Here is a 26,255-nt window from a genome sequence, read left to right as displayed (position 1 = left end):
CCCAGGCTCTCAGACCCTAAGAACACTGTTTCACAGTAGTTGCATCTGCTATGCTGGGATGCTGCAGACTCCTGTTTTTATTCTTTTTGGTGATACTGATGTCCTCTTATTTCTGAGCTGGTAATTATTTAATTCAAAATATTTGGTAAATTTAATTGGATCCTTTGCATGCCTTTGCAATTCACCTAAGTGATGTTGTGACTGTGTGGTTTTGTAGACACCTAAGCACTGTCATAGCCTGAAAAATACTTCTGAAAATGCATAGTAGAAGAGAAATGTTGCGGAAAATACCCTAAAAACTTATATGAATGTTAGGTTTTTTCTGTTTTATAAACTAATAATACAAGGGGTTTTTTGTCCCAGTTATATTATTGAGGTTAGTTTTTCTTCTTTCATGTGCCAGGTTTGTCTTCCAATTACTTCAGTTTTCCCTGTTTTTTTTGAAAAAGGTTGAGATTAAACTCCTGTAAGAACATGCACAGAAAAATTGAGTCCTGTACTTATACATATCCTAAGTATAATATCTAGTTAATTTGAGATATGAAATTTGAGATTTATTTATTTGAAATAAAATATACAAATAAAAACCTCTGCTCACATCTATTCATTTTATTATATGAGTACTAAAACAGAGAGGTGACTCTTAATTGAATTTCAGTGGTGCAACAAAGATGCTTGTATGTAAGCATATCATTTTATAAAATTGAGAAATAAATTCATTTTGGAGGAGTATTATACTTTTCATAAATTTTATGTACTATTTAGGCACACTGACATTGTGTGCCATCTTAATGCGCTTCCTATTGCTTTAAATCAACAAAGCCTCACTGGGATAAAGTTATTACAAATATACATTGCAGGAGACTGAGTTAATCGTCTAGCTTTCAGATCATGACATTTTTATGCCATGCCTGTAGAAACTTATAATCCTAGCAACCCAGAATTTACTCCAGTTTTACTGAAGTTTGAATGTTCTGGATGTATTGGAGTGCTCATTAATAACAAGTTTTATCAGTTCTGTCAGATCTACCCTCAAGATTGAGAACAGGTACAGTCATAGCTTATAAAATGAGCATTGAGTGAAATTGTTTTGTACATGACACTTTATCCTCATTTCTATTTATGTGCACAAAAATATTTGCACATTAATCTCTCTCCTGAAAATGGGTAACTTTGAATTCTAGTGGCAAGTTGCATGGCCTACCTATAGTTAGCTTTTATTTTGAATATGTTAGTGTTGCTGATCTCTTTGATAGTATTGCTTTGATAGTAACCATAATAGGAGCATTACCTGAAGAAATTGAGAAATATTTCAGTAATTTATACTCTAAGAATTATTTCAGAACAGATTAATATTTACACACTAGATACTGGACATTAGCACTGATTGTGCAATCACAGTGTTCATGGTCAACGTATTCTGATTTGTCTGTTCATCAGATCAAGCAGCTGAAAAAGTTTAATTTTTATGTTGAAAACTTGCCCTCTTAATTTGTGTCATTGTTTTTATGTATCAATTTGAAACTGCTGTTTATTGTCAAAAGTCTCAAGATTCGTGTTTCTGCTGGGTTGAGGTAGTGTCATAAAGATGGTAAATTAATTGTGTAGTATGCTCTAGTTTAATCTAAACAAAAATTGTTTCTTCTCTAAGTGTTGTTTTGCATAGGATCATATGGGAAATCTCTGAACTGAGATTAAGAATCTCTTGGAGAATAATACCTGGTGTGAGCATTCGCATCTTGTAAAAGATTCTGAGACTACAAAAGATAATGACTGTAATGACTCAAAAGGGACCCCAGGCAATAAACTCATTGTGTAGGTTTGTTGATATTTTATACCATTCACTGCCTGGAATGTAGCATTCACAAACCACTTAATAAAATGAATATCTAATATGAAATGCATATCTTTTAGATTTTAAATGTGTTGCTTTAAGTAGAATTATAGTAGGCTAATTAAATTAGTCATACAGATTGCAGGATTTTTTTCCCTCAAAAAACAAATTAATTTTGGATCTCCAGCTGATAGCCAAGTCAGAATGGATTTTTAGTGGAACAAAAGATAATGAATTCACACTGGGTAGCCTGAGTTATTTATATATTAATGTTCAGTTTAAAAGCCTAGTAATCCACCATTTTTGGACACTGCATGGAAAGGACTAAGAAAAACCTCAGAAAGTAATTCACAAACGGTAGTTAACTAGGATTTTAATATTTTAAAATGTTGCCCTACTTCAGTCACCAGTTAGCCACCTTCTGCTGTTTCCTGCTTTGAAGCTTTCTTACTGTTCAGACATGTGGATTAGTGAACACTAAAATGGTGAAATGTTTTCTTTGTGGTGGAATGTGCTGTGAAACTGCCAGGTTCTTGCTGTCAGGGGTGTTTGTGGGGAAGACTCAGCAAGAACAATTATGATGTAATCAGGCTCTGCACTTAATGCACGGAATTCTTATTGATTTACAAATGAAATTTGTACTTTAGCCCTTCCTTTTCAATTGGCACCTTTTACTGCAGCGTTAAACCATGAAATTATAAAAAATAAATCACACAATGGGCAGATATGCCAATTCTGTCAGCACTTTATGGATATAGAGTTTAATGGAGATGAATGATGACATGATTCAGTTTCAGATATCCTTACTACTGGGGAAAGAAAATTCTTTCAATTGTAATTGCTTGATAGTTAATAATTGACTTGGATTAAAAAACTTCATTTAAAAAGGCTTAGTGCTCTTTTATTTTACTTTATCATATAATCAAACTTACCTTTTATTCATTACATTTTACTGAGGTCAAACTAATGAGGGATTGATTATTTGATGATATTTGGGGATTTCTTGTATCAAGAAAGCCAATAAACATTTTTTGTTGTTCAAACTGAAGGTTGGAACTCATCTAGAAAATCTGATTGTGTTTGTAATAGCCTATTACTGATAAATACAACTTTTGCATTATCTGTTGGAACCAAACATTGAAGTCTGAGCATAAAACAGAGATGTTAATGGAGAGAGAAAATAATTGAGAGCTCTCTTGAGATAGTTGATATTCTAGTAACTTGAAGTAGCTAATGTCCCTGTCAGCTGGTGCATAAAAGTAATCCATAGAAATAATGTGGTTAAATGATTCAATGGAATTCAAAATCTTACTTTCTTCATTCTGCATTATTTCTCTGTTAGACTTACAACTGATTATATAACAACATTGAAGAGTGGAGTATGATTTAATACAACAAACTGACTGCTTGTACTGGCTGTCTGAGGCTGACTGGCCTGTAGTACTAGAGCTCCAGGCTTGTCTTCCACTCATGTGCCTCAGTATGAGATGTTGGGTCAGTGCTACTGTGGCTGAAGTTCATTTGCTTTATAATGTGATCAAACTTTACAAACAGGGCAGTTAAGAAATAACTTTATGGACACAACATAAGAAAAAGGGACATACAGAAAGTATTAAGAGAAGACAGAGTAACAAAGTACTTACTAGCTGTTGAAAGAGTTTTGGTGCAAGGAAGTGGAATTAAACTGTGGAAAGCAGAAGTATTTTAAGGTAAGAAAATGGGGAGAATGTAGGAAGAAGGGAAGGGAAAAGATAAGACTGTTTTCATGGGTTTTCAGCTGTTTTGTTTGTTCAAGAAGAACATACAGACATCAATAACTCCTTTTGCTATATGTTTTCTTTAACTGTTGAACCATTGTTTTCAGTTCTGCATTCTGATCATCTTCAGAAAAAATAGCTTTACCAATCTCTTAGTGGCTCTCATTTAAAAGTTATTGTAGGTGATTGGGAGATCCTGTATTATCGATACATAAAATTCAAAGCTGTTGAGAAATTGTTTTGACTCTCTAATAGTCCCAAATAATAAGCTGTCAATATTCCTGTTATACTTCACTTTAAAAGTAAAACACCGTAAGTTCAATGAAAGTAGGTACTGTAGGTGTCCCAGTATGTCGCTGGAGTACCAGTGTCCCTGTTTTGCTCCTGCTTGTCATAGGCACATTCATATCCACATTTATTTGACGCTTTAGACACTGGGTCTGTGCATCTCTTATTTTTGCTATTTTTTGATTTTCCTTCTCTACAGGCATTTATGAGTTCTTCTGAGCTTTCTTCCTCTCCTGTTTGATAGTTGCTATTATATCAGAGGTTCAAATGTCCTCCAATTTCTTTTAATCCAGCCCAGATCAATAGTCTCTGACGTTTTCCTTCAATTCTAGAAACTGTCTTTGTTCCCTGAAATCCTTTTCTTGTTTTTTCCCTAATATATCTGATACGGAAAAAAAGGAGTATAGTTTGTCTAGAAAATAAAGCAGAGAAAATAAAGCAGCGGTGAGTCTTCCTTACATTGGAGGATGTTGAAAGATCCTTGTAACTTGACCTGTAACATTTATGCTACGTATTTGTTCCTTTTAACCTCCATTTTCCTTCCTCGGGATTTCCAGTTGTTTGTTTATGCACAGAGCACTTTGATAATTAAGGACAAGCAAATGTAACCCATGAAGTGTGGGATATGGTGCGCATGAATGCACAGACCTTCTATCCATAGTATCTCTTCAAGCACAATGTTTTCAGTTTCACTACCTGGTGGTTAGATTACCACCAGAGAACCACTTGTTCTTGTTTGAAGATGATGGAAGTTTGTTGGGTTTAGGCCATTTACATTTAACCCATTTTCCCTAGAAGTGTGCAAGTAAGAATACTGTTACATTTCTGCATTGTCTCTTGAAGTTTTTTTGGCTTAACTATATAGCAATTTGTCCTTGATTTATGTTCTTCTGTTATGCCAAAAAATAAGTCTATTCCATACTTTCTTCTCATGAAGATTTATCAGCAACCTGGTAGTATATGAACAAAAGTTTGTCGAGAACCTGTCCTGTCTTATAAATAATTTCCCCCATCTTGCTTTCATAGGAAGTGTTTCTGTCTTTCATACATTTTTTCACATTCTTATATATATGTTTTATCAGTGTTTATCTCAAATTTATGTTTTAAGAAGAAGGAAAAGAAATCACCTTCTGGTTACAGTTTAGTTCTGCTGGTATATCAAAAACTGCCTTAACAGTCCTCCCCACCCTGCCACATCATGAAGATGTTCATGTGTCTTTTGTTGTTACAAAACCTAGGCCATGCTGGATTCGTGACATTCCAAGATATGTTTTCCCATTTTTCTGAACTTGTCACAGGCTTCTTATTCATTGTCAAAATGCAATTTGCTTGAATGATTGTGATATATTAAGCAAATCCATCCTTGTTTTTATTATTATCAGGATCATCCTTGTGTGATCTGTTGATTGTGTTTGCCTTGACAATCACAGAAAAATCAAACATACTCTGTGATTAATTCCAATCTTATGATATCTTATTTTATACAATTTATTTTACATCCTTTCTTAGTAAATGGTTCTTGTCTGGTTGGGCTTTTAAAGTTGTTTCATATACTGGCCTTAATACAACTACATTCTGTTTCTGCTGGTTTTTAGAGATTTATTTAGTAGACTAAGCAGCCTGTTTTAAGAAAGCATATACCAGAATTTATACATGTCTTTGCTAGTTTTTGAGTATACTTTTTAACTTCATAGCACTTGTATTTTATTATGCATAGATAACTACAGCTGAATTTCTGCTAGGTTTTCCCGACACAAAATAAAATGAATCTAATTTCTATAATATATCTATGGCCTTGTTCAACCAGTGTTTCTCTTTCTAACCTTCTCTTTTTCTGCTGTTATCAGTCATGAAATATATGTAACAGTCTTGCACTGGATCCTAAATAATGTCAGACTTTTAATAGTGGTAAGAAATTGACTGTATTTTATTACTGCATAGATGTTCAGAATTTTGCTATAAAAATTCATTTAAACATTATTTTTGTATTAAATTGCAACATGCTTAATACCAAATATACATCTCCAAAGAAATAACTTATTAACTCTATATGTAGCCCGTATATTTGTGTATTTCTGGAAATACATTAATTTCCCAGGAGTAATGTGAAATTCTGTGACAAACTTTGTACAGAAAATAGAATTACAGGCTTTTCTTGAGAGTATTTAGAATTTGACAGTTTTCACAGCTCATGGTAAAAGATTTTATTAACCTTCTTTCAATTTCATGAAAATTCTACATTGGAACTATAGTATAGAATTATTTTAGCTTACAAAATATGAATCTAAGTTATTTTAAACTCTTACTGAGTCAGAAGAGCTGGGATAGCTATTTCAATAAAGCACCTGCTTTGTACATAAGGCAGCACTCTATGTACTTACGAGTACTGAGCTCCTTGTACAAGCTGAAGTTACTGACATGATCCATCCAAGGTAATTATTCTGTATTTTACAAACATTATACTCTTGTAAACATAATGAAAGCTCAAAAGCAAGCTGCTTGCTAGAATATGTTCCTCAGATTTTTTTTTCTCAAAATAGCTTTATAAAAATGCCAAAGTAGCATTTTTTAATGCAGGCATTTTTTAAGTCAGAATTTTTTGGTGAAGAGGTTACATCTAGACCAGTAGTTCTGTGCTGGTGCAGCTGCTGTAGGATGGCGATAATGAAATTGAAAACATGTCTTTTGTGCCCTGGATTACAGTTTTTCTCTGAGTAAATAGAACAAATGAAGTTGCCTTTTTTTTTTTTTTTTTTTCCTTTTAATTGAGTTACTTCTCTTTAGCGCGTTAAACCAAAGGATAATCTTCTTGCACAGGATCGAGGAGATGAGTTCACGTACACTGGGAGTGGAGGTAGAGATCTTTCTGGCAATAAAAGAATTGGAGAACATTCATTTGATCAGACATTAACACACATGAATAGGTAAGCTTTGAAAATAAAATTTAAAGGTATTCCAATACAAAGAGTTGGGTTGTAGCGCATTAATTTAAAACTAACATTTTGCTGTATTTTTTCTCTTCTGTACATGCTGTGTTCATAAACAGCAATGCCTGTTGCTTCTAAGAGGTGTTTTATCAAGCATTATGATTTGTTGCTTTAAAGGAACACTCACCTCAGTGGAATACATTGTTGTGTTGTTGCTGCAGCTTGCGGTCATGCCTCTGGTTGAAATTGTTCTGCAGTCACACTGAGAGGACTCTGTTTTAATTAAACAAGAAATTTGTCAAAACTCTTCAGCAGAAGTTTTCTAATTCTGGATGTTTCTTTTTTTAAGTTTCTTCTCTCATGGGTAAATCAGTTATAGATTTTAAGGAGGAAGAAAGCAAGTTCCTTTTCCCATGATAAAAGAAATATTTTCTATTTTGTTAGTCCTTTCTTTCATCATATTTTTCTATGAAAAGCAAGGAATTAGGGTGTAGCTTTATCAAAACAGGTACTACTTGAAAGAGAACATATATCCAGAGGAAGAATTAGACATCTGCCTGAAGTGTTTTTCCATCCTCCAAAAGCTGGCCTGAACAAAGAGTATTCCATCCTTTTCTGTTTCTAAGAGCATAATCTGTTACAGAAATGACCTCTGAACACTGGTGAGATGCTGAGAGTCATTGAGAACTTTCATTTGCCAGGTCTGCATTTAGATGTGTTCTGCTACTCTCAGGCTGGAGAGGGATTTTTTTCAAGCTGTCTAGAGGAAAAAGAGGAAAAGCCTAACTTGGCTGCTGTGAAAGGGAGGGGGATGGGGCATGTGATGTAAAAATGAACAAGATCAAGGAGGGAAGAAAAATGGAAGTAGGTTTAAGCAATAGCTTTACAAGCATATTTACTGAATAGAATGAAGTTGTTTTTGGATACAGAATTAAAGCTGGACCCCTTAATGTCAGCATTTCTCTCTTTGGAAATGAGAAATCCACAGGCAAAACTACTTAGCTGTGAAGGCAGTAGTGCACATGGAGTAACAATGTGCTGCTCTCATTTACTGAGCTTGATACAACTTTTCAAGCACTTTGATACAGAAGATTATGATGATTCTGTGTAGTTGAATCTGTATTGGTTTTGCTTGTCCAGATAGTTTTACAAGTTTTCTTTTTATATTGGAAAAATTTTTAATGTTGGCATAGTGTGCCTCTTACTGTTCTCTACAGTGTGGGTTCTAAACTTGTACCATGTCTGTTTATATCCCATATTATTTCTTCTGTTTTGAGATCCATCATTTGTGTTGTGGCAGATTCAGGAGGGCTTTCATTCCCTTCAAGTCAGGCTGTGGTAGTAGAAATACTGTTTCTTATAGCAGCTTGGTCATACTCCCGTGCTCTACGTTTCTAGAAGAGGGTCTCTATGGGTAAATTAAAGCTTTTAGTAAAAGCTAATTAAAGCTTTAATTAGCTACAATGATTCTTAGTTCTTCTCTGAATTATTTTATGTATCATGTGAGAGAGGTATGGTATTTAGAGTTTTTTGAATGGTTATTATGTACTTTTTTCACTATAATCTCTATTCATTACTTTTATGTACACAGTTTAAAAGCCTTAAAGTCTCTTGATGGGAGATAGCAGCACAGAAAGTTTACCTTTTATTATAATTTTAATTCCGTCAATTCTATTTAAGAAGGGATTAATTTTAAAAATGAAGACTATTAAGTCTAAAAGGATTGGTTTGTTTTCTAGCAATTTCACATGAGTTTTTATCTGGAACCTAGACAACATATTTAGTGTTCCCATCTTTTTTTCTTACCATGCATTTTAGTGTGGATCTCATTTTTCCATCAATTATGCTAAAAAACATACTAAAAGATCTATGATGCTTGATAAAACAAAATTAGACAAGGGAAACACATATCACTTAATTATGTTAACTCTCAAAACTCTGCTGGGTGAAGCGATCTAGCTTATGAAGAATTTAAATGTCTTTCTAGGGCATTGGCCCTTAACTGTGATGCCCCACTGGATGATAAAAATGGAGCAGAGTCAAAGAATTGGAGAGCTGGTAAACCAGTTAGAGTAGTGCGCAGTTCAAAAGGTCGGCGGATCAGCAAATATGCCCCAGAGGAAGGCAACAGATATGACGGCATTTACAAGGTATTCTGATCTCTACAACATAAAATTTCTCTTAATCGGTTTTTAAAAGCCTCATATGTGTTAGTCTGCAAATTCTTCATTATTACTTGAAATAAATAGTTCCTTTTTTCTTTACTAGAGCTTTTTAGCTGTAGTTTGTTCTGCAAACTGAACCAAAATGAAATTATTCAGAGCAGTGATAATAGAATATAATCTGTAATAGCATATATAAGATTGAATATGTAAGTTGCTTTGCGTGTGCTTATTGAGTTCAATTCATCCCTGAAATCAGATTATTTCATTATTTCTTCAATCCTTCCAGCTGTATCCTAGCCTTTTATTTGTTTAAAGACTTCTTAGTTTCTGAAACAAAGGAGTGTGCCTTTTAAGACCACTGTATTTATAAAAAATACAAAAATTTCACAGCTAAGGGAAGATTATTATTATATTCTGTATATAATAATAATGTATAAATCAGTCTTGTCATTTCTTCTTGAACAATTAAAGTATGACGATGTGCATGTGTGTGATTTGTGATAAAATAATGGCAGTAGTTTTGTATTGTTCTTTAGGTGGTGAAATACTGGCCAGAAATTGGAAAATGTGGATTTTTAGTTTGGCGTTATCTTCTGAGGAGAGATGATGTTGAGCCTGCACCTTGGACTTCAGAAGGAATGGAGCGGTCAAAAAAGCTTGGTCTAAGCGTACAGGTTGGCATCAGGACTCAGACAGTTTTATTCTTAGTTCTAGTAAACAAAATCCTGAGAAAGAAATCAGTTAAATTAAAGCTCCCTTTTTTCCTTGTACTTCACTGTGGCAGCTTTTGATACTAAAAACCAGTACATATTATAAGCAAATTGAAAGGATCCTGTAATAGTGACACAGCAGATGGAACTGCAAATAAAGCTTTCTGCCCTAGCAGTAAATTGGTTTGTCTATATGGATTGGAAAATCAGAATTTGTGTCCAGTTTTGTTATTCTTAGGCTGAAACAAATTTTTCTACAGGTGACTATAGTCTGTCTGAGAAACTGAAAAAACAGTGCATTTTAATGTATTTTTCTCCTCATGTGATTGAGTAGTTTGTTTAAATAGTGTATTTTAGGCACAGATATAGGCTGGTCCATGGAAATTTTGGCATTGCAGAATCCATGAAAGATGGAAAGAGGGAGAGAAATTTCATATCTATTCTTGGCAATGCAGTGGTACAATGCATTTTACAGCATACCATCATCTCCCCAATTTATATAGTTTGTAAACACACAAATATAACAGCCAGTTTAATACAGCTGAGTATAGGTTAGGTTCTTTGACTTGACTGTGCTTTCTTAATGATAGGTACTAATTTAAATGCTTTCTCTATCATATAGGATTTTTAAATTATTTTATAATTATTTTACTATGTAGGCATAGGATCTAAAGTATTTTAGAAGTTATTCCTTTTGGTATTTGGTTATTCCTGTATGCCAGTGATTCTTGTTTTAAATCTGTGCTTTTTAATTTTAGTATCCAGAAGGTTATTTGGAAGCCATGGCTAGTAAGGAGAAGAAAGATAAGGTTAAAAAGCAAACTGTGAAACAGGAGCCAACCAGCCAAAGTAATGGAAACCAGAAAAGGACAATTGATGATGGTATTTCTTTTTTACTTTTTAGCATTCGTCAGCAAAGTCTGTCATGTTACAATTGCTATGAACTAAGCCATGAAATCTTTGTGGAAGTGTGAAGCTGTTTGTGGTGGTTTTATATTGGAGGCACTAACGGAACCGACTTTCTAAGAGAAGCTGCTAGCAGTTTCCTCCGTGTCTGACAAAAAAGACCAATCAGAAATTAGCTTTGAAAATTAACCATCTGTTGAACCACGAAGAAAACTGTACACGCCTCTATGACGACACAGGCTGTAACAAGACGAAAAAGCCCAGGAGGGTCTCTTTCCCTTCCGGCCGCCAAACAAGTAAACACAGCTGTCCCGGCCCCTGTCTGGGCCGGGCCGGGCGGCCCCTACCGCAGGGCAGGGCCGGGCCGCTTCTGGGGGAGCCCCGGCCCCATCAGCCGCCAAGCACGGGGAGGGGAGGCCGCGGGGCCGAGGCCGGGCCGGCCGCGGCTGCGGCTGCTGACTAAAGCCCGCCCCCGCCGCCAGCCCGGGCCGAGCCGGGGTCCGCCGGGCCCCGGGAGCGGCTCCGGGCCGGGCCGGCTCGGCCCAGATTCTACCGCCGTTAAAGTTCGTCCACAACCACCAGGCGGGCAAGTGGAAGCCATCGGCCCCCCGGCGTGCTGCTTGCTGAGCTCTAGCCTGGCTGCTGAAATCCTAGCTGCTCCCCGCCCAAGTACGGCCGCCGAAGAAATCCTCTAGCACAAACCCCTCCACCACCGCCCAGCAGAAATCACATAAACATCTGCAGGCCCTGGGCAAGATACTAACCGGTTTTAGTACACAAATAAAACCTGCAAAAATAAATTTTCTTTCTCGACTGAAAAAAAAGGAAGATACAGAGAAAACAACATGAAACATGAAAGTCAGTAAAAAGAAGTCCCAGATGGGAGGGATTTAAAGAGATGCCTCAATCCTAGGCTAAAATGCTCTTATAAGGCTATGAAAAAGATATAATTGATACATCAGACCCTTTTTTCCTTATAATCCATTAAAACATATGAGAAGATGAATCGTTCAAATTGTAGATATCTAAGAAAAGCCTCCATGCTAAAGTAAGCAGATGTTGAAATAGCTGTAGTCCTATGAGAAGTATGAACAAAAAGAGTGATAACGACCCTCTTTTCCCAGGGAGAGAAGAAGACCTCTGTTCCCAGAAATTAAGATAATTTTAAAGATAGATAAAGAAAACCTTTGCTCTTAAACAGCTCATCTTTAAAATTATTCCCCATAAATTAACATGGCCCATAAACGCAGTTTTGGGAAAAGCTGTAAAAATGGGAGGGACTTCACAATTACAGATTTTCCAGGCAACTGCTATTCATAAAAGCTAAAAGCCACAATACAACAGTTTTCTTATAAAGAAGTCTCCATAAATTAACAAGAAGACCTTCTCTCCCTAAGTAAACAAAAAAGACTATTATAGAAGTAATAAACTGACTGAATTATTTCTGTACATTGTGAGTAAGAAAAAAAAGTTGTAGGGAGAGGAGAAGTGTTCTAAAGGTTTTATTCTAATTCTTATTATTCTTTCTTTTAGTTACTGTTAACAAACTTTTCTTTATACCCTTTTCAAGTTTTGAGCCTACTTTGCCTTCCTCCTAATCCTGTCTCACAGCAAGAAATAAATAAGTATATCCTAGTGGGTGCACTGGTGTTTGGCCTACACTAAACACACCACACTGTTCGGAATACTAATGTAAATTCATAAGCACGTGCTCTTTAATTAAGTGGTACTGTAATGGGGTCTTAATCCTTTTTACTGCTCCTACTGTGTTTTTTGCACCCAAGCTCTGCAAAAGAATGAAAATTCTTCTGTGCAACTGTGTGCTGCAATCCAAAACAATGATGGACAGTATGAGTTGGAGTAGGAGTTTGCTTGCTGCATTTCACGCATGTAATCCATATTAATCCATGTTTCCTTCTAGAAATAGTTTTGTCTTTCTCTTCTATTAGTTCAGACTAACACTGCTGTTACTGGGTCTGATGGTCACCATCTTAAGCAGGTACAGAGGAGCCTACAAATACACACAAAGCCATGAAGATGGGAGATGGAGGGAAAGGAGAAGCTTTCCAGCTGACCCAAGAGCAGCAGTGGCTGATCAGAGAAGACTGTATGAACCAGAAGCTGTGGGATGAAGTACTTGCTTCTCTTAAGGAAGGACCAGTATGTTTGTTGCATGCATAATTTTTATTCTTTTCATTTTCTTTATATTATTAGAAGAAATCTTGAGGCCCTCTTAAAACCTCCTTTGTTTGTTGAACTTTTGCTAAATATAGACTGTCTAACATTAGTTTTATTTGTAAGACTTGTATTTCAAGAAAATATCTAGCTTGCGCAATTTGCTCTTGAGAGATGGGTTAATGCCTCCACAACAGAGACCTTTTTATGCTCAAAAACCATCCTGAAGTTAAAAGTGCATTTTCATTTATTTTCATTTTTGAAGAGAGCATGTTTTGTCTGATACAACAAATGTATTTTTATGCTGTGCTAATGTCAGAAATCAGACATGAAGAAAGGTTTGGTTTTAGTCACTAGGTTTTGTTTAGACAGACAACAATTTTATGACAGATTCCCCAGAAACAAATGCCCCATTCCTCAAAGTGTTCAAGGCCAGGCTGGATGGGGCCATGAGCAACCTGGTCAAGTGGAAGATTCCCTGGCATGGGGGTTGAAATAGGTGTTGTTTAAGGTCCCTTCCAACACAAACCATTCTCTGATTAAATGATTCTGCAATTTCTAGAAGAGCAGGGAAATAAAGCCATTAAAGACCTGCTTTCTGATTACTTCTAGAAAGCTGTGCTCAGAGATATGACAGACTTAAGAACTTCTGGAAGTACATCATCTTTATGTAGTAAGTGGCATTTATGAGAACTGTAATAGAATTTGTCTCTTTTATTCCTGTGCCCTACATTAGAATTTTCTGAAGAAACTGGAACAATCCTTTATGTGTGTCTGCTGCCAGGAGTTGGTTTACCAGCCAGTGACAACAGAGTGCCTCCACAACGTCTGTAAAGTAAGAATAAACTGCCTTGCTCTGGGCTGTTCTCTTTGCTCTGAAACACCAGTCACCAAAGCCATATGCATTTTAAAAAGACAATAATAATTGCTTAACATTCTGAGCAAAAACAGGCAACAAGTTTCCATTCAGTGCTTGCTGTGTAAACACCTTAATTTTGTGTAATAAAGAGTGGAAGTATGTTCCATATAGTTTCTGATAGACATAATGAGTGAGGTTTACCATTACTGTCATGCCTTTGTGGTCAGTGGAGCTGCACTAGGAATTGGTTAGGTCCACATATCCTAGGTTAGATTTTGGCACAATATCAATGACTTAATTTTACATAGTTAAGAAATAAAACCAGATTTTATAATTTTATAACTTTTAATAAAAAAGTTATGAAAAGGTGGAGGATAAATACCCTAGAAAGTTATTTGGGCTCATTCAGAGAAAGTTATGTTATCCTGTTAATCTTGGCATTGTTCATGTTTGGTAGGAGACCGTGAATGTCAGTACATTGCTTATGTGTCTCAAAATCTTGATCAGTTGGATATAATCTAAGAAGCATGGAATGATATCTGGACTAGAGTTAGTTTTGTAGCACTGGTGTGTACAGAATCCTGCACTGAATTGTGCATATTTGAATGGTGCCTGCCATACCTAGTATTTCTGCCTGAGGCCCTAAAAGGACTCAAACAATTATTATCCTAGTACAGTATTTGGTAATGCAAGGTTGCTGTTTAAGAAGATACCACTCCAGTAAAAATCAGGGTGTTGTTATATGTGGCCTACACACATGGAACAATTATGTATCTTTGAAAAATGTAAGAAATGTTGTGGAGTTAAAATTTAGAATTGTAGAAATTGGAAAACCATGAAAAAAAAGGAAGAAGAGCGGAATGAAAACAAATCCAGAAAGCACAGTATTTGAAGATATCAGTGCATATTTGAGAATATAATATAACATCCAGTTAAAGTTGTAAGGAAGTTTGATAGTAAGCTGCTGTTGCTGTTTAGACAGAAGATCTGCCCTGTCCTAAAAAATTTTAGATGCTCATCAGTCTGCAGTAACATAGGAAGCATGACAGCACAGGTGCTAGTGTGTTACAGATTGCATTATCCTATCTATAAGGCTAAACTGGGTGTATTGTGATGAGTTAGATGGATGCTACATAAACAGTATATGTGGTATATTCATCTTCCTCTTGATATGAAGGTCTGGAAAAATATAGCAATCTGTGAAGCTATAAAGAAACTAAGGATTGGCTATGACTTACAGGAAGGCATTAGTGGCAGTGAAGGGGAAATCTCACTACTGATTTAATTCCTCCCAAGCACAGAGAAGAGTTCCTTGGCTAGGACATTTTAGTCATGGGCAGAATCAGGCACCAGAGGGCTTGGCAAAGACTTCTTTTTTTCTGGTAGTACAGCAGACTGTGCCTTTGATTTACAGTTATTCCTTACTTTTTGCTGGTTAAGCTGTCGGTCTGCAAGAAAGTTGTCGCAATTTACTTCTCTGTCTTCATATGTCCCAGAGTTGTTTACAGCGCTCCTTCAGAGCTGAAGTGTTCACATGCCCTGCCTGCCGCTATGACCTGGGGAAGGGCTACACCATGGCTCCCAACAAGATCCTGCAGACACTACTGGACCAGTTCTTTCCGGGTTACAGTAAAGGACGATGATGTGCTCAGACCGTTCCGTACTTCTCCCAGTGACTTTATAGACAGTAAAGGGGATTAAACATGGGAAATTCAGCAGTGGACCAGCCAGCTTGATGGGACTCAATATATTGTCACTTTTTGAAGCACCTAACCCTTTTCCCTTCATAGCCATTTCTTGGTGTTGTGAGAACTCTAATTCTCAGCTGTCTTTTAACATCAAGGGTAGATTTGGCCAGTTAATTAATAGTTTTTAAAGAAGGGAAAAACTAAAAAGAAAAAAGCTTCAGCTCTTACTGGCCTAGCTGATGCTAAATTTATGATTTGTTTTTTTGTAACTACCTCAGGACAGAGGAAAGTAAATTGTGTCAAACAATGAAACAATGTTGGGGATGAAAAATATTGATGTTTTAGCTACACACTGCCTCCTGAATATTAGTTGTGCCTGGTCCATGTGGTTTGATTTACAAAAAAAAGAACCCAATAACAAAACTCAAACCAAATGAAAAATCCACAAAAAACCAGGAAAAAAAAATTGATTCAGCACTTAAGCCATTTGGATTAAACAGCAAATTCTGTGTGTGCATAATCCCTTTTTTGTCTTTTTCTTCTATTATGCTGTATTTTTTTGCAAGAACAGGCTGATTTTTAGTCTATTTTTGTGAGCTTCATTGTGCTTTTCTTGTATCTTATGCAAGTTGACTACTAATGACTAATGAGAACAATATGAATGCATTGTTGCTGCATTAGTGTAAAGTGATCTGTGTTTTTTGCACTTAAAGAGGGTATTCAAGACACTCTAGTTGTGTAAAAAATAGTTCATATAAAAAAAGCCACTTCTGTATTAGTTAAACTGTATGCTTTTAGTAGGTCTTGTATCAGTGGCAATACATCTACACAGCATTAAAGGCAGTGCTAGCTTGGAGAGGGTTCAAATCGCTTCATATTGTGATTGAAATTTTATATACAATATATCCCCCCCCATAATATACCTTATTAAATATTTTATGATTCAGAAAATTTGCTAAATTTGTTTTTTCTATTATCCACTTAATTAAGTAATGAGATTTTTTACAGAATTTATTTTTCAGATTACTAAATGCTTTCCTTATGTGGCCTTATTTTTCAGGTGTGAGGCTTTATATTCCTTAACTCATTTCTCAATGAAAAGAACACTTAATTTTAAAAAAGGCTGAACAACTCCAAATCAAGATCCAGTGGTGACATTGATACACATGGACTTGCTTACAGCCTGTAGCAGTGCTCTCTCCATGTCCCAGAGTGGGAGGGAGCCCTGCCTGTTACTCAGGGCTGTGAGCACAGCTGGGAGCTGTGGGATTCCTGCACAGTGGTTGGTCAGGTGGATGAGTCAGATTCCCTCTGTAGGCACTGAGGTTACAGTGACAGCCTGTGGCCCACAGTACTACAAGTAGCTGCAGTGGCTTTTCATGATATTTTATATGCTTTGTACTATATCAATAGCTACTGAAAGACACCCTTTGCAATAGTGAATTCTAGAGTAAAAAAATCTGATTTTCTTCACTATGTATTAAGGTGATTTAACATGTAGGTGTAGCTTTTCACATAAAAACGGGTATCTGGCCTGACTTTCCTTTAATGAAAGCCATTCCTGTCTCCTATCATCTGCAGTCTCTTTGTGTAAAGCCCCTCACTGAAGTCATAAGGTAGGTAATGAAAAAGTTGCAGTCCCAAAACTTTCACTGTAAAAGACACAAAATTTACAGTACTTAAAGTATTGCTGTGAACACCAGCCTCATTTGTGTCACTTCAGAGTTCCCAGGCTGAGTGTGCATCTCATCTTCCAAGAAGTTGAGAAGTGGGTGGTTGTAAGGTGCAGAACTCTGTAGTCCTCTTCTGTGGTCTCAGTGCTGCTGAGTGAATGTTGCCAAATTCACCAAAATTGTGCTTTGAGTGGCTGAATGAGTTAGTTCTTTCAGGGGTGCTCATGTATAGCTCTGCATGGACCTGAGCAGGTTCCTTTCAAATGTGCTCATAGCACAGAGATCTGACTGTGTAACTAGTGAGAGGAATAGCTTTATGCAAATTTGATTTGGAACATGCTGGAAAAGGTTCCTGTTTAAGGTGTGAGCTTTGGTAACTGAGTGATTTGTGGCACTGTGTGTTGCAGGAGGGCTATAGTCTCAGTGCTGTTGGTGCTCTTGGAGCTTAAGCTGTGAATCACTTTTTACACAAGCTGTAGATAAAGTAGGGCAAACTGAGTGCTCTGTATAAAAAAGTGCCAGAGAGTGACTTGAGAAACTGTGGAAAGAGAACATTTTTTACCCAAGATTTAAGTAATACTAGGCAGTTCACAGTTTTTATGCCTTCATGGTCTTCTATGCTTTCTCAAGAATAAGAGAGAATTAGATGGAACTACTAAGAAAAAATTATGTGATACAGAACAATATTAAGTTTGTTACTGCTTGGTAAAATGGATCATTTTGGCTCATTAAAAAAAAATCAGAGATTTATTTAAATATTAATCTCTGACAGTATTTTCTTTTGTGTAAGTTTATTGCTGCTGTGGCAATAGTCACAAATCAGAACTCAAGCTCTGTAATTTCATACTGCTGTGTTGGACAAATACAGCTGAAAAGTTTAAATCCAAAACATGACAACACTTAAAATTCTGACCAATTTTATTAGACTACTAACATTGATAGGTAAAAAAATCAGTATGAAATATTAACACTAGCAATGCTAGTTAGTGGTAACATGTGAAGTAAATTAAAAAATCGACTTCATCTTTTTTTACAAAATATAAACAATTAATCCTGCAGTTAACATTTATTAGTATTGCCTTATGTATCTGCATCTTTTCTACTTTTTTAACTGTATTTTCCATGCCACCTTACAAATTGGGTGTTAATTGTTAAAACTTTAACATGAAACAGACAAAATGATAAATCAAGGCAACTTCCAACATCAACTGCTGTGGAACAATCATATTTTGTTTACAGCTAACATCCTGATTGTATTTACATTTTAACTGAGCTGTATTCAATGAACAAATGTGGTGATTATTCAAGATATACACAATATAAATATCCCCAGGAAATCAGGAAAAGGCCATTCTGATGGAGTCAAAAATGCAGGCAGCTGGAAACAGTCTTATGAAGATGCTCTCTTCTGTTCAGAAAACGGAGATTCATAGGCTTCCATCGGTGGGCAGGTACAAACCAGATGTTGATCTCCATATATGTCATCAGTGCGAGCAATTGTGGGCCAGAACTTGCTTTCGGGCTTCACAAATGGCTAAGAGAGATAAAAGAACCCAACCATCTTAATTTTTCCACCAAATAAAGCTACAGATAATAAAGCTTGAAGAATCACAAGTGCTGTGAAAGTGGATTCTTTAGGTGAAGTCATCCTTCAAGTCTATTTGCAGTCTCTGAAAGTTAACAAGCATGTATAATAGAAGTGACAGTTAAAAGAATGCTTAGATTTTCAAAAAAGCATGGTCATGTCCTCTAACACAAGCTTGCAAAGGAGCAGTTTTCATGAGATGAAATAAAACTTTATTATCGTTTGAACAACTGGCTTTCACATAGGAATGAAGGAAAAGCAGAGGACCCTGCTGTGCTGTTTTATATAGTTACAATATAATACTTATAGGAAAGTGGAATGGTGATGTAGTTGAATTCTCACTATTTGAAACAGTACATCACTAAAACACTTGCAATTAAGATTCAGAGCAGAAAGGTTGGTTACATGTACGTTTAGCTGCTATGACTATGAAAGCAATTAAAGAAGTCTGATATCAGAGTCCAGCTCCAATCTGACCTTTATTCGTGTTGCTTTCCCCATGCTGACCTTGGGAAATCTGGTCACACCTTGCAAAAGAACGCAAGTTCTTTTGAGCAAAGCTTTGAATGTCAGCATGTGGGACTGTTTTGGGAGCCCTTGATGCAGTATGTCAGAAATGAACAGGCTGTTTCCAATAGGAATGAATATTCAGTGTTGAAGTGCTAGGATTCAGAAATCCAGGTCTGCACCTATGTGTAGAGACTTTTTAAATTTTTTATTTGAGCTCTTCTTTCCTTGTCTTTAAAAGCTAAACTAATGAAACTGTGGTAGAGAGAGCTCATACACTTAAAAATTGAGCAATAACATAATGGCTCTGAAGTTTTCATTCTTACCACATTACTTCATCTCCAACTGACTAGGAAACTACAGAGCACAAAGCATATTTATATATTACCACACCACAAAGTTCCCATTATGTACTCACCAGTGGGAATGCCGCCACTTCTCTGGAGTAGGGACGATCCCACTTGGAAGAAGTGACACAGTTCAGAGTATGTGGTGACATCTACAAGAAACAAGACATGTTGAGAACAAGAAATTACTGATTTCAGTTGAACATATCAGTGTGAAGCTTTCTTCAAGTTCACATTACCACATATAAATAATTACTGTCTAGAGAACACTGTTTATCTGGGGGAAAAAAAGGCAGAATTAAGCCAGGAGGCAAGTCAGTATTTAGATTTTTTTTTTTCAGTTTGCCTAAAGATGCTGCCCAAGGTTTGAATATGCTTTTGGTTTTTCACTAAACTTAAAAACTCAGTACATCATCAAAAGAGTTGAACAGAGCTTGAGCTGATACTGGTTCTGTGCTGCATTGCTAAAATAATTAATTCAATCTTTATTTTATTATTAAGGTCATTCAAGTTTCTGTTTTCAGCCAGTGAAATGAGAATTTCTCCTTTGTTACTTTGAGATGGCCTTGAAATATAAATTAAGTGCTTGTGGAAATAACTTTCTCTGTCAGCAAGACTTCTCACTTGAAAAAGTCAAAATTCAAATTTTGAAAAAGTTGAAGGTTTCTCAAGAAAGTCTTGTGTTCACGGTTGTGCTACATTACTTTTGAGAGTACTGAAAGACCAGGAAATGGGCATCTGCAGTCTCAAAGTTTAGACTGATGCTGGCACCTTGCTCTACATGCCATCTTACCTTTAGTGGGTTAATTTGGGGGTCCATCCTGCCCTCCTCTATTTCAGCAATTTCCTGCCGAATACTGATCATGGCATCACAGAATCTGTCCAGCTCTGCTTTGTCTTCAGACTCTGTAGGTTCAATCATAAGTGTCCCTGCCACTGGCCAGGACATGGTTGGAGCATGAAAACCTGGTGATAATAGCAGAAATCAGTCACAGATAATAACTGAGTATGAGATGATACATGCATTAGCTATCAGCAGATTCACAAATTCAGTCCTTTCTCTAGAAAAATCTATGGAGATTGAATTGACTGGTAGTGTTGGCTCTGTACTTTAGAGGCAAGATAAAATTTTCAAGTGTCTTCGTTTTTAGCACAGAAGGGTAACACCACTGTATTATTTACAATAGAGCTACACACAGATTTAGTGAAACAGTATATTAAAAAGAAACTTTAATATACTATCTAACTCACCTCTATACCTACTGAAGTCTGTTTAAAGTGGTGCACAATATTTAAGGCTCACTTACAAAGAGCAGGAAGGGTGTTTTTTTTAGTATCACAATTAGGCTTTGGATCATTTCACTGAAGAGGTATTACTGGTTAGGGTTTTAACAGCTTTCATACATATTCATTAGAAGTACAGTTCTGTAGGATCAAGTAGTTCCGTGGGTCCTCTTGTCTGGCAGCCAAAAAGCAACCACAATCAGATTCTTAAGAGCATGTGTACAAAACTGCATAAACTATATCAGGATGGAACTGTTCAAATCCTATTATCCTACTTAAAAAGTTTTTTTTTTCCTTCCTATTTTATTTTGTTTTGCTTTGTTGGAATCTTATTAAGCTTTTGACATCGACCTACTAGCTCCAAACAGTTGAGAGTCATGTAATCAGTAATTTGATGGGGCCGTTTACAAAACTGTGAAGTAGCGGCAGAGACAGAAATACCTACTACAACTCAGTATATGCAAATATCTCTCCAAGCCCTTAAAGAAAATGAGGAAGCCTGAAATAATTGTGACAGATTCACCATCCATAAGCACAGAACTTGAATGTTTGTGTCTCCCTTTGGAAGAGATTTAGAAAATTTTCACTTGCACTGCTATTTCAAAGAACAGACATTTGACTTACCATAATCCTGAAGCCTTTTAGCAAGATCTACGGCTTCAATGTTTGCTGTTTTTTTGAAAGGTCTTGTATCCAAAATGAATTCATGGGCTACATAACCTGTAAATAAAAAGGTGAACACTAGTCTTACTTAATAGGAGAACAATGCAATTTATGAAGCTGTCTATTCTGATTGGTATTGTGGAGAACACAGCAAAAAGACAAACTCAAAAATATCCACTTGGGCAAAACCTCAAATCTAAGAAATTATCAGGTAAGAGATATACAACTCAGTTTTTGAAGACTGACCCTTTCAGTCCCATGTCACATTAAGAGGCCTCATTTAGAGGTCAGATCAGAACTAGGAATGAGTGGTCAAAGTAGCTCCTACAATTTACAAGTTCTCTGGAAAAATTATTAGATTTGTCAGTGGCCCAACACCATTTGGGTCTTAGGCTATCTTAAATTAATTAAGATAATCAGTTTTATCTTATGCCAGAGCAAAGCTCAAATCTTCGGTTATAAAGAGGCTAAAGACAAAAGTTGTCTGTACTGTTAAATCCTTCAAAATTTGCAAGTTGTACTTTAATTCTATTAAAGTACAACTTGCAGGTTTTACCAAGGTGTACATCATTAAATTTAAGATATATATTTAGGAGATAATATATATTGTACTCAAATATTCTTTGACGCTGTTCAGCTTAAACAAGCAAAATAAGTTCTCTGATTGTTACGCTACTACCACAATAATTTTTTCATCTCTTCTTCATTACTTCTATCCTGTTGCAAGACTGGAGAACCAAAACAGGGAATCAGAATCTAGCTGAAATATCATGCATTGCCAAGGGAATTCTATCTTATCTCACAACAGTGAACAAGGAGCAGAAATGAGGGAAACTTGGTGGGATTTTTTTTTTCCAGAGGAAGTGTGCAAGGGGAAGTACAGGTCCAAAAATTACTTTTAGTTCTTAAACTCTTGCATCAGTGATTATGGAGATTTGGAAGTCTCAACTATGTTGCTTTTACTTTTTCTAATGTTCATCAATCTGACATTAAATTTCAAGGAGAACAATCTAATGATTTACTTTTGGCATCATCTTTTTCTAATTACAAACAGATACTACTTTTCTTGTACTTCCAAGTATCTCAGTTTCATTGCAGTACATCCATAGAAGTGTGGCAGGTTATTTCTTTTCTTATGAACAACATCAAGAGAAGTTTGAAATCAGCAGTCACATAGGAAAAAAAAAAAACAAATAAAAAACAACTCTGTTGCAAACCAACTTCTACATGAGGCAAAAAAAAAAAAAAAAAAAAGCCTGGTAGAAAATTGTCTAATACTTGCCTCTTGCTCCTCTGAAAAGGATTTTGTAGTGCTTCTCTAGCCTCTTTGCCATGTAATTTGCATTTAGTATAGCAATCTCAGAAGCATGCTTCAGACCCTTTGCTCCCATTGTCTGAAAGAAAAATAACACAAAGAAACAGATCTAAAACAAGTCCAAAACAAGCAAAGTATGTTCCTGCATGAGAGCCGCACCTCGATGCACCTGGCTAGTTCTAAGGCAGTCACTCTGCTGTTTACACTTTTCCACACAACACTCACAGAGAAGCACTGGATATTGACTGAGGGCACCTTTGGTGGATGTAGTTTATGAGAGTGTCTACTGTTTAAGAGGTTTAGCTTGAAGTCCACAATTGAATGTCCCAAAACTTGCCTCAAACTGAGAAGCTTTGAACTGAACAGAAAACAGTGAGAACACAAATAATGTCAAAAGGCACAGGCTGCCTGTCTCCATCCCACAGCAAGACTGTCCAGAGAACTTTAGGTGGGACAATGTAAATAGATGGAATTTTGCACTGTGAGGAAAAAGCTCCCCTTAAAAATTTATAATAGATTAAATATTCTGTAATTGGAACCAGCTTAGAGTCACAAGTGATTTTTACCCACAGCCGAAAATGGAAATTGCTCCAGTTCATATTTGCTCATTTGGAATTCCAGGAGAGCTGGTTTCCCCAGCAGAGGAAGTTTCCATGGTTAGAGTATCATACTGGCAACAAAGTACTCTGAATGACACTGCCCCTAGGCTCACTCTTCCCCAACTCTATCACCAGAAGCATTAAATGTAGCTCAAGAGTCCCAGCACACCCTTCTGTCAAATAGAATTTGAAGCTACAATCATCTCTGTTGGCTAAATGTTTCCATACATGTAGCCAAATATTTGCTGGCTTATCACTAAATGGCAAGGGATTAACAAATTACATAGATCATGATCAAGCTGTCTCACATGTAAAACCAAAACTAAGTTCAGTTTTCAAACTCAGTGAAATCCTCTGGAATTCAGGATATTGTAAAATTGAATGTTATGTATATGTCAAGTATAACAATACTGAATCATACAATTAAAAATACTCTTGGCGGAACAATAATTTAAACATGAAAACTTCAGTGTCAGAACGTTGAAGCCTGACTGCAGTTTTCTGCCTGGTGTCCACTTATTGCAAGACCTATTTCAGACAAGAGGTAGAAGGGTTAGATACAGCAGTTGTGCTTTGTTCTTTCTCATGGCAACATTGTCCTACTATAAAACAAGAAGGCTTGATGGATGTAAATAACTTATGACTGGATTGTCATCACTTCATTTCACTGCATTTCAGTCTGTGCAAACATAATGAGTTGCTCTTAAACCTGTTCATGTGTTTCCAGTGGTTGCTGGATTTGAAAGAGAAACAGAACCTCATCTGATACTCCTTATAAAAGTCTACACACCTTGATATACACCCAGGATATTGGCAATATAGCACTGGAACCCCAGGGTGCAGCACTGACAGTACCCAAAGGACATGCATCCTTATCCGGCTGTATTTTGATCACAGGGTGAGTAGGCAAGTAGGGAGCCAAATGTTTCTTCCTAAAAGAAAGACATTGATTTTAGAGATTAAATATGTTGTCCTGTGTTACTGTATCTGGACAGTTTCAGCAGTAGTTTCTCTTCACCTTGCTTACAGTCACAGTCCTCTAGGAAGTCTGATCTATGCCTTCTTCAAAAGAAATTTTAACACAACTGGTGCCAGTGGAGGATGGCACTCAGTTTTTCAACCTATCACAAGATGTTAATGGAATTATCCAAATCAAAATTGCTTTCTTTAAACAACTAAGATTATCTTTCTTTAAGGAAATAAGAATGCTCCATAGGATAGATTCACACAGCTTGTGTGAACACTTCTGTGTTCTGGACTACATGCAGTATTATCAGCCCTTTTCTTAGGGCTGAAAAGTCCATTTCTTACTCAGGAAACATTGCTGAGTGAGGTTTACCATACACACTAGAAGGCCAACATAGAAGCTAGGGTTTGGAGACACAGGTGAGCACCATCATTTATGAGATCAGCACATGACTGTGCTGGAGAAGGACAGATGTTTGCAACCGTTTGCAACCAACATAACACCTCTCCTAGCCATTATATATATATATATATTTTTTTTTCTTTTTTTTTTGGTAAAGAAAAGGCTAATACAGAGATACCCACACTCCAATTGGTCCCATTCCAGGTCCTCCTCCTCCATGGGGAATGCAAAAGGTTTTGTGAAGATTTAAGTGAGAGACATCAGAGCCATAATCTCCAGGACGACACAGACCAACCTGTAAAGGAAATACTCTGTTTTAAAACATTCTTCATATGCCATTTAGGACCTATTACTGAATGCAAGGAGAACAGGTTGAAAACGATGGTCTGTGCTTTTATGTTTTTCTTTATCATGATGCATCATAACCAAGAACTTGATGCAAATAATATTTTGTTTAGGAATTCTTAATTACATCTGTAAAGAATGTCTTTGATAAAGGGTAGGCAGACTAAGTCAATTTCAGTGAACAACTCAAATCTTATGACACATTTCAGGGGAAAATCAAGTGAAAGATAATTACTTCCACCATCTGATTTTAATTACTGTTCTTGGAACTCTCACATCCTTCCCCAAACACTGTGGCATCTTGCATGGAAGTTGTGTTACGGTCTGAACTGAGTACTGCTGTGCAATTTTCATTCCAAGGACTCCCAGTAGTAAAAAATCTGCTTAGCTTTTGTACCTGAGCATTCATATTTGCTCCATCTAAGTAAACTTGGCCTCCATGTTTGTGAATGAGGTCACACACATCGCCAATCTCCTCTTCAAACACACCATTGGTGGAAGGGTATGTGATCATGATGGCTGCCAAGTTCTCTTTGTGCTTGTCCACCTGGTGGCAGGGAGGGGAGAGAAAAAAAGGTCACTGAGGCTCCTAAAGCTTCTCAAGATTTTATTAAAAAAATACACATAAAGTCAGAGTGTGTTACAGATGGGAAGCAGGCCTATCAGCAGATAGTCAAAGTCACTTATAGTCAGTAAAGGATACTGGGCTCCTTCCTTCTGCCATGCCTATCAAAAAAGAGTGATTTCTGAATAAATCAGAATTTTAAGTCAGGGGAAAAGGCAGGTATTAAAAGGTGAGTTTGTATATATATATACACACACATACATATATATATACACACATGTACATACATACACATACATATATATGTATAAAACACTCTCTTCTGGGACTTTCAGACGACCAAATGAAACATCTGGCCTTCAAGTTAATGTGAAATAACGACCATTCTCCCTACTTTCAGCAACAGAGTTCTATGACTACCATAAAAGTTTGTTCAAATGTGGAAATGTGTCCTGCTAATCCCTTTCATTGCAAGATTCACCTGCAGTCAATATAGTTTAAAAAAGAGAAAAAAAGTAGTTGCCTAACAACAACTTCCCCAGCAGAGGTGGACTTGAACTTTTTTAAAAGAAGGCTGAAATGCAGTTTCAAATGCTTCACATTCATGAATATGGCTTGTTCATTTCCAGTATTAGCTGGGGACCAAAAGGGTCTGCTATAAAAGAGTCTACTGTGTACAAAGACTCTTTGAGCA

The 26,255-nt window shown here is 36.4% G+C and overlaps 2 protein-coding genes across 6 annotated transcripts in view; one reads left to right on the top strand and one right to left on the bottom strand.

Annotated features, from left to right (window-relative positions):
- Nucleotides 1-16,260, top strand: part of UHRF2 (ubiquitin like with PHD and ring finger domains 2) — an 83,029-nt gene extending 66,769 nt beyond the window's left edge. For 2 of the 5 annotated variants that reach the window (XM_068177570.1, XM_068177568.1), the window contains 7 exons: nucleotides 6,697-6,803; nucleotides 8,794-8,956; nucleotides 9,508-9,645; nucleotides 10,440-10,563; nucleotides 12,584-12,747; nucleotides 13,499-13,597; nucleotides 15,118-16,260. In XM_068177570.1, coding sequence (XP_068033671.1) covers nucleotides 6,697-6,803; nucleotides 8,794-8,956; nucleotides 9,508-9,645; nucleotides 10,440-10,563; nucleotides 12,584-12,747; nucleotides 13,499-13,597; nucleotides 15,118-15,264 — 942 coding nt within the window. In that variant the 3' untranslated portion in view covers nucleotides 15,265-16,260. Of the gene's footprint in view, nucleotides 1-6,663; nucleotides 6,804-8,793; nucleotides 8,957-9,507; nucleotides 9,646-10,439; nucleotides 10,564-12,583; nucleotides 12,748-13,498; nucleotides 13,598-15,117 lie in introns of all 5 variants that reach the window. The other 3 variants (XM_068177567.1, XM_068177566.1, XM_068177569.1) reach the window with 3 other exon arrangements.
- A 1,622-nt stretch (nucleotides 16,261-17,882) lies between these two features.
- The window catches only part of GLDC (glycine decarboxylase), a 38,991-nt gene continuing 30,618 nt past the window's right edge, over nucleotides 17,883-26,255 (bottom strand). Inside the window, exons 18-25 of the mRNA XM_068177572.1 lie at nucleotides 25,394-25,543; nucleotides 24,834-24,946; nucleotides 24,073-24,214; nucleotides 22,651-22,762; nucleotides 21,330-21,425; nucleotides 20,215-20,387; nucleotides 19,493-19,573; nucleotides 17,883-18,516 (exon numbers count right to left, since the gene is read on the bottom strand). Coding sequence (XP_068033673.1) covers nucleotides 18,373-18,516; nucleotides 19,493-19,573; nucleotides 20,215-20,387; nucleotides 21,330-21,425; nucleotides 22,651-22,762; nucleotides 24,073-24,214; nucleotides 24,834-24,946; nucleotides 25,394-25,543 — 1,011 coding nt within the window. The 3' untranslated portion in view covers nucleotides 17,883-18,372. The remainder of the gene's footprint in view (nucleotides 18,517-19,492; nucleotides 19,574-20,214; nucleotides 20,388-21,329; nucleotides 21,426-22,650; nucleotides 22,763-24,072; nucleotides 24,215-24,833; nucleotides 24,947-25,393; nucleotides 25,544-26,255) is intronic.

This window comes from Anomalospiza imberbis, chromosome Z (genome assembly GCF_031753505.1).
Source record: "Anomalospiza imberbis isolate Cuckoo-Finch-1a 21T00152 chromosome Z, ASM3175350v1, whole genome shotgun sequence".
NCBI lineage: Eukaryota > Metazoa > Chordata > Aves > Passeriformes > Viduidae > Anomalospiza > Anomalospiza imberbis.
The sequence above is the reverse complement of the archived record's forward strand: the minus strand, read 5'-3'. Positions and strand labels throughout refer to the sequence as shown.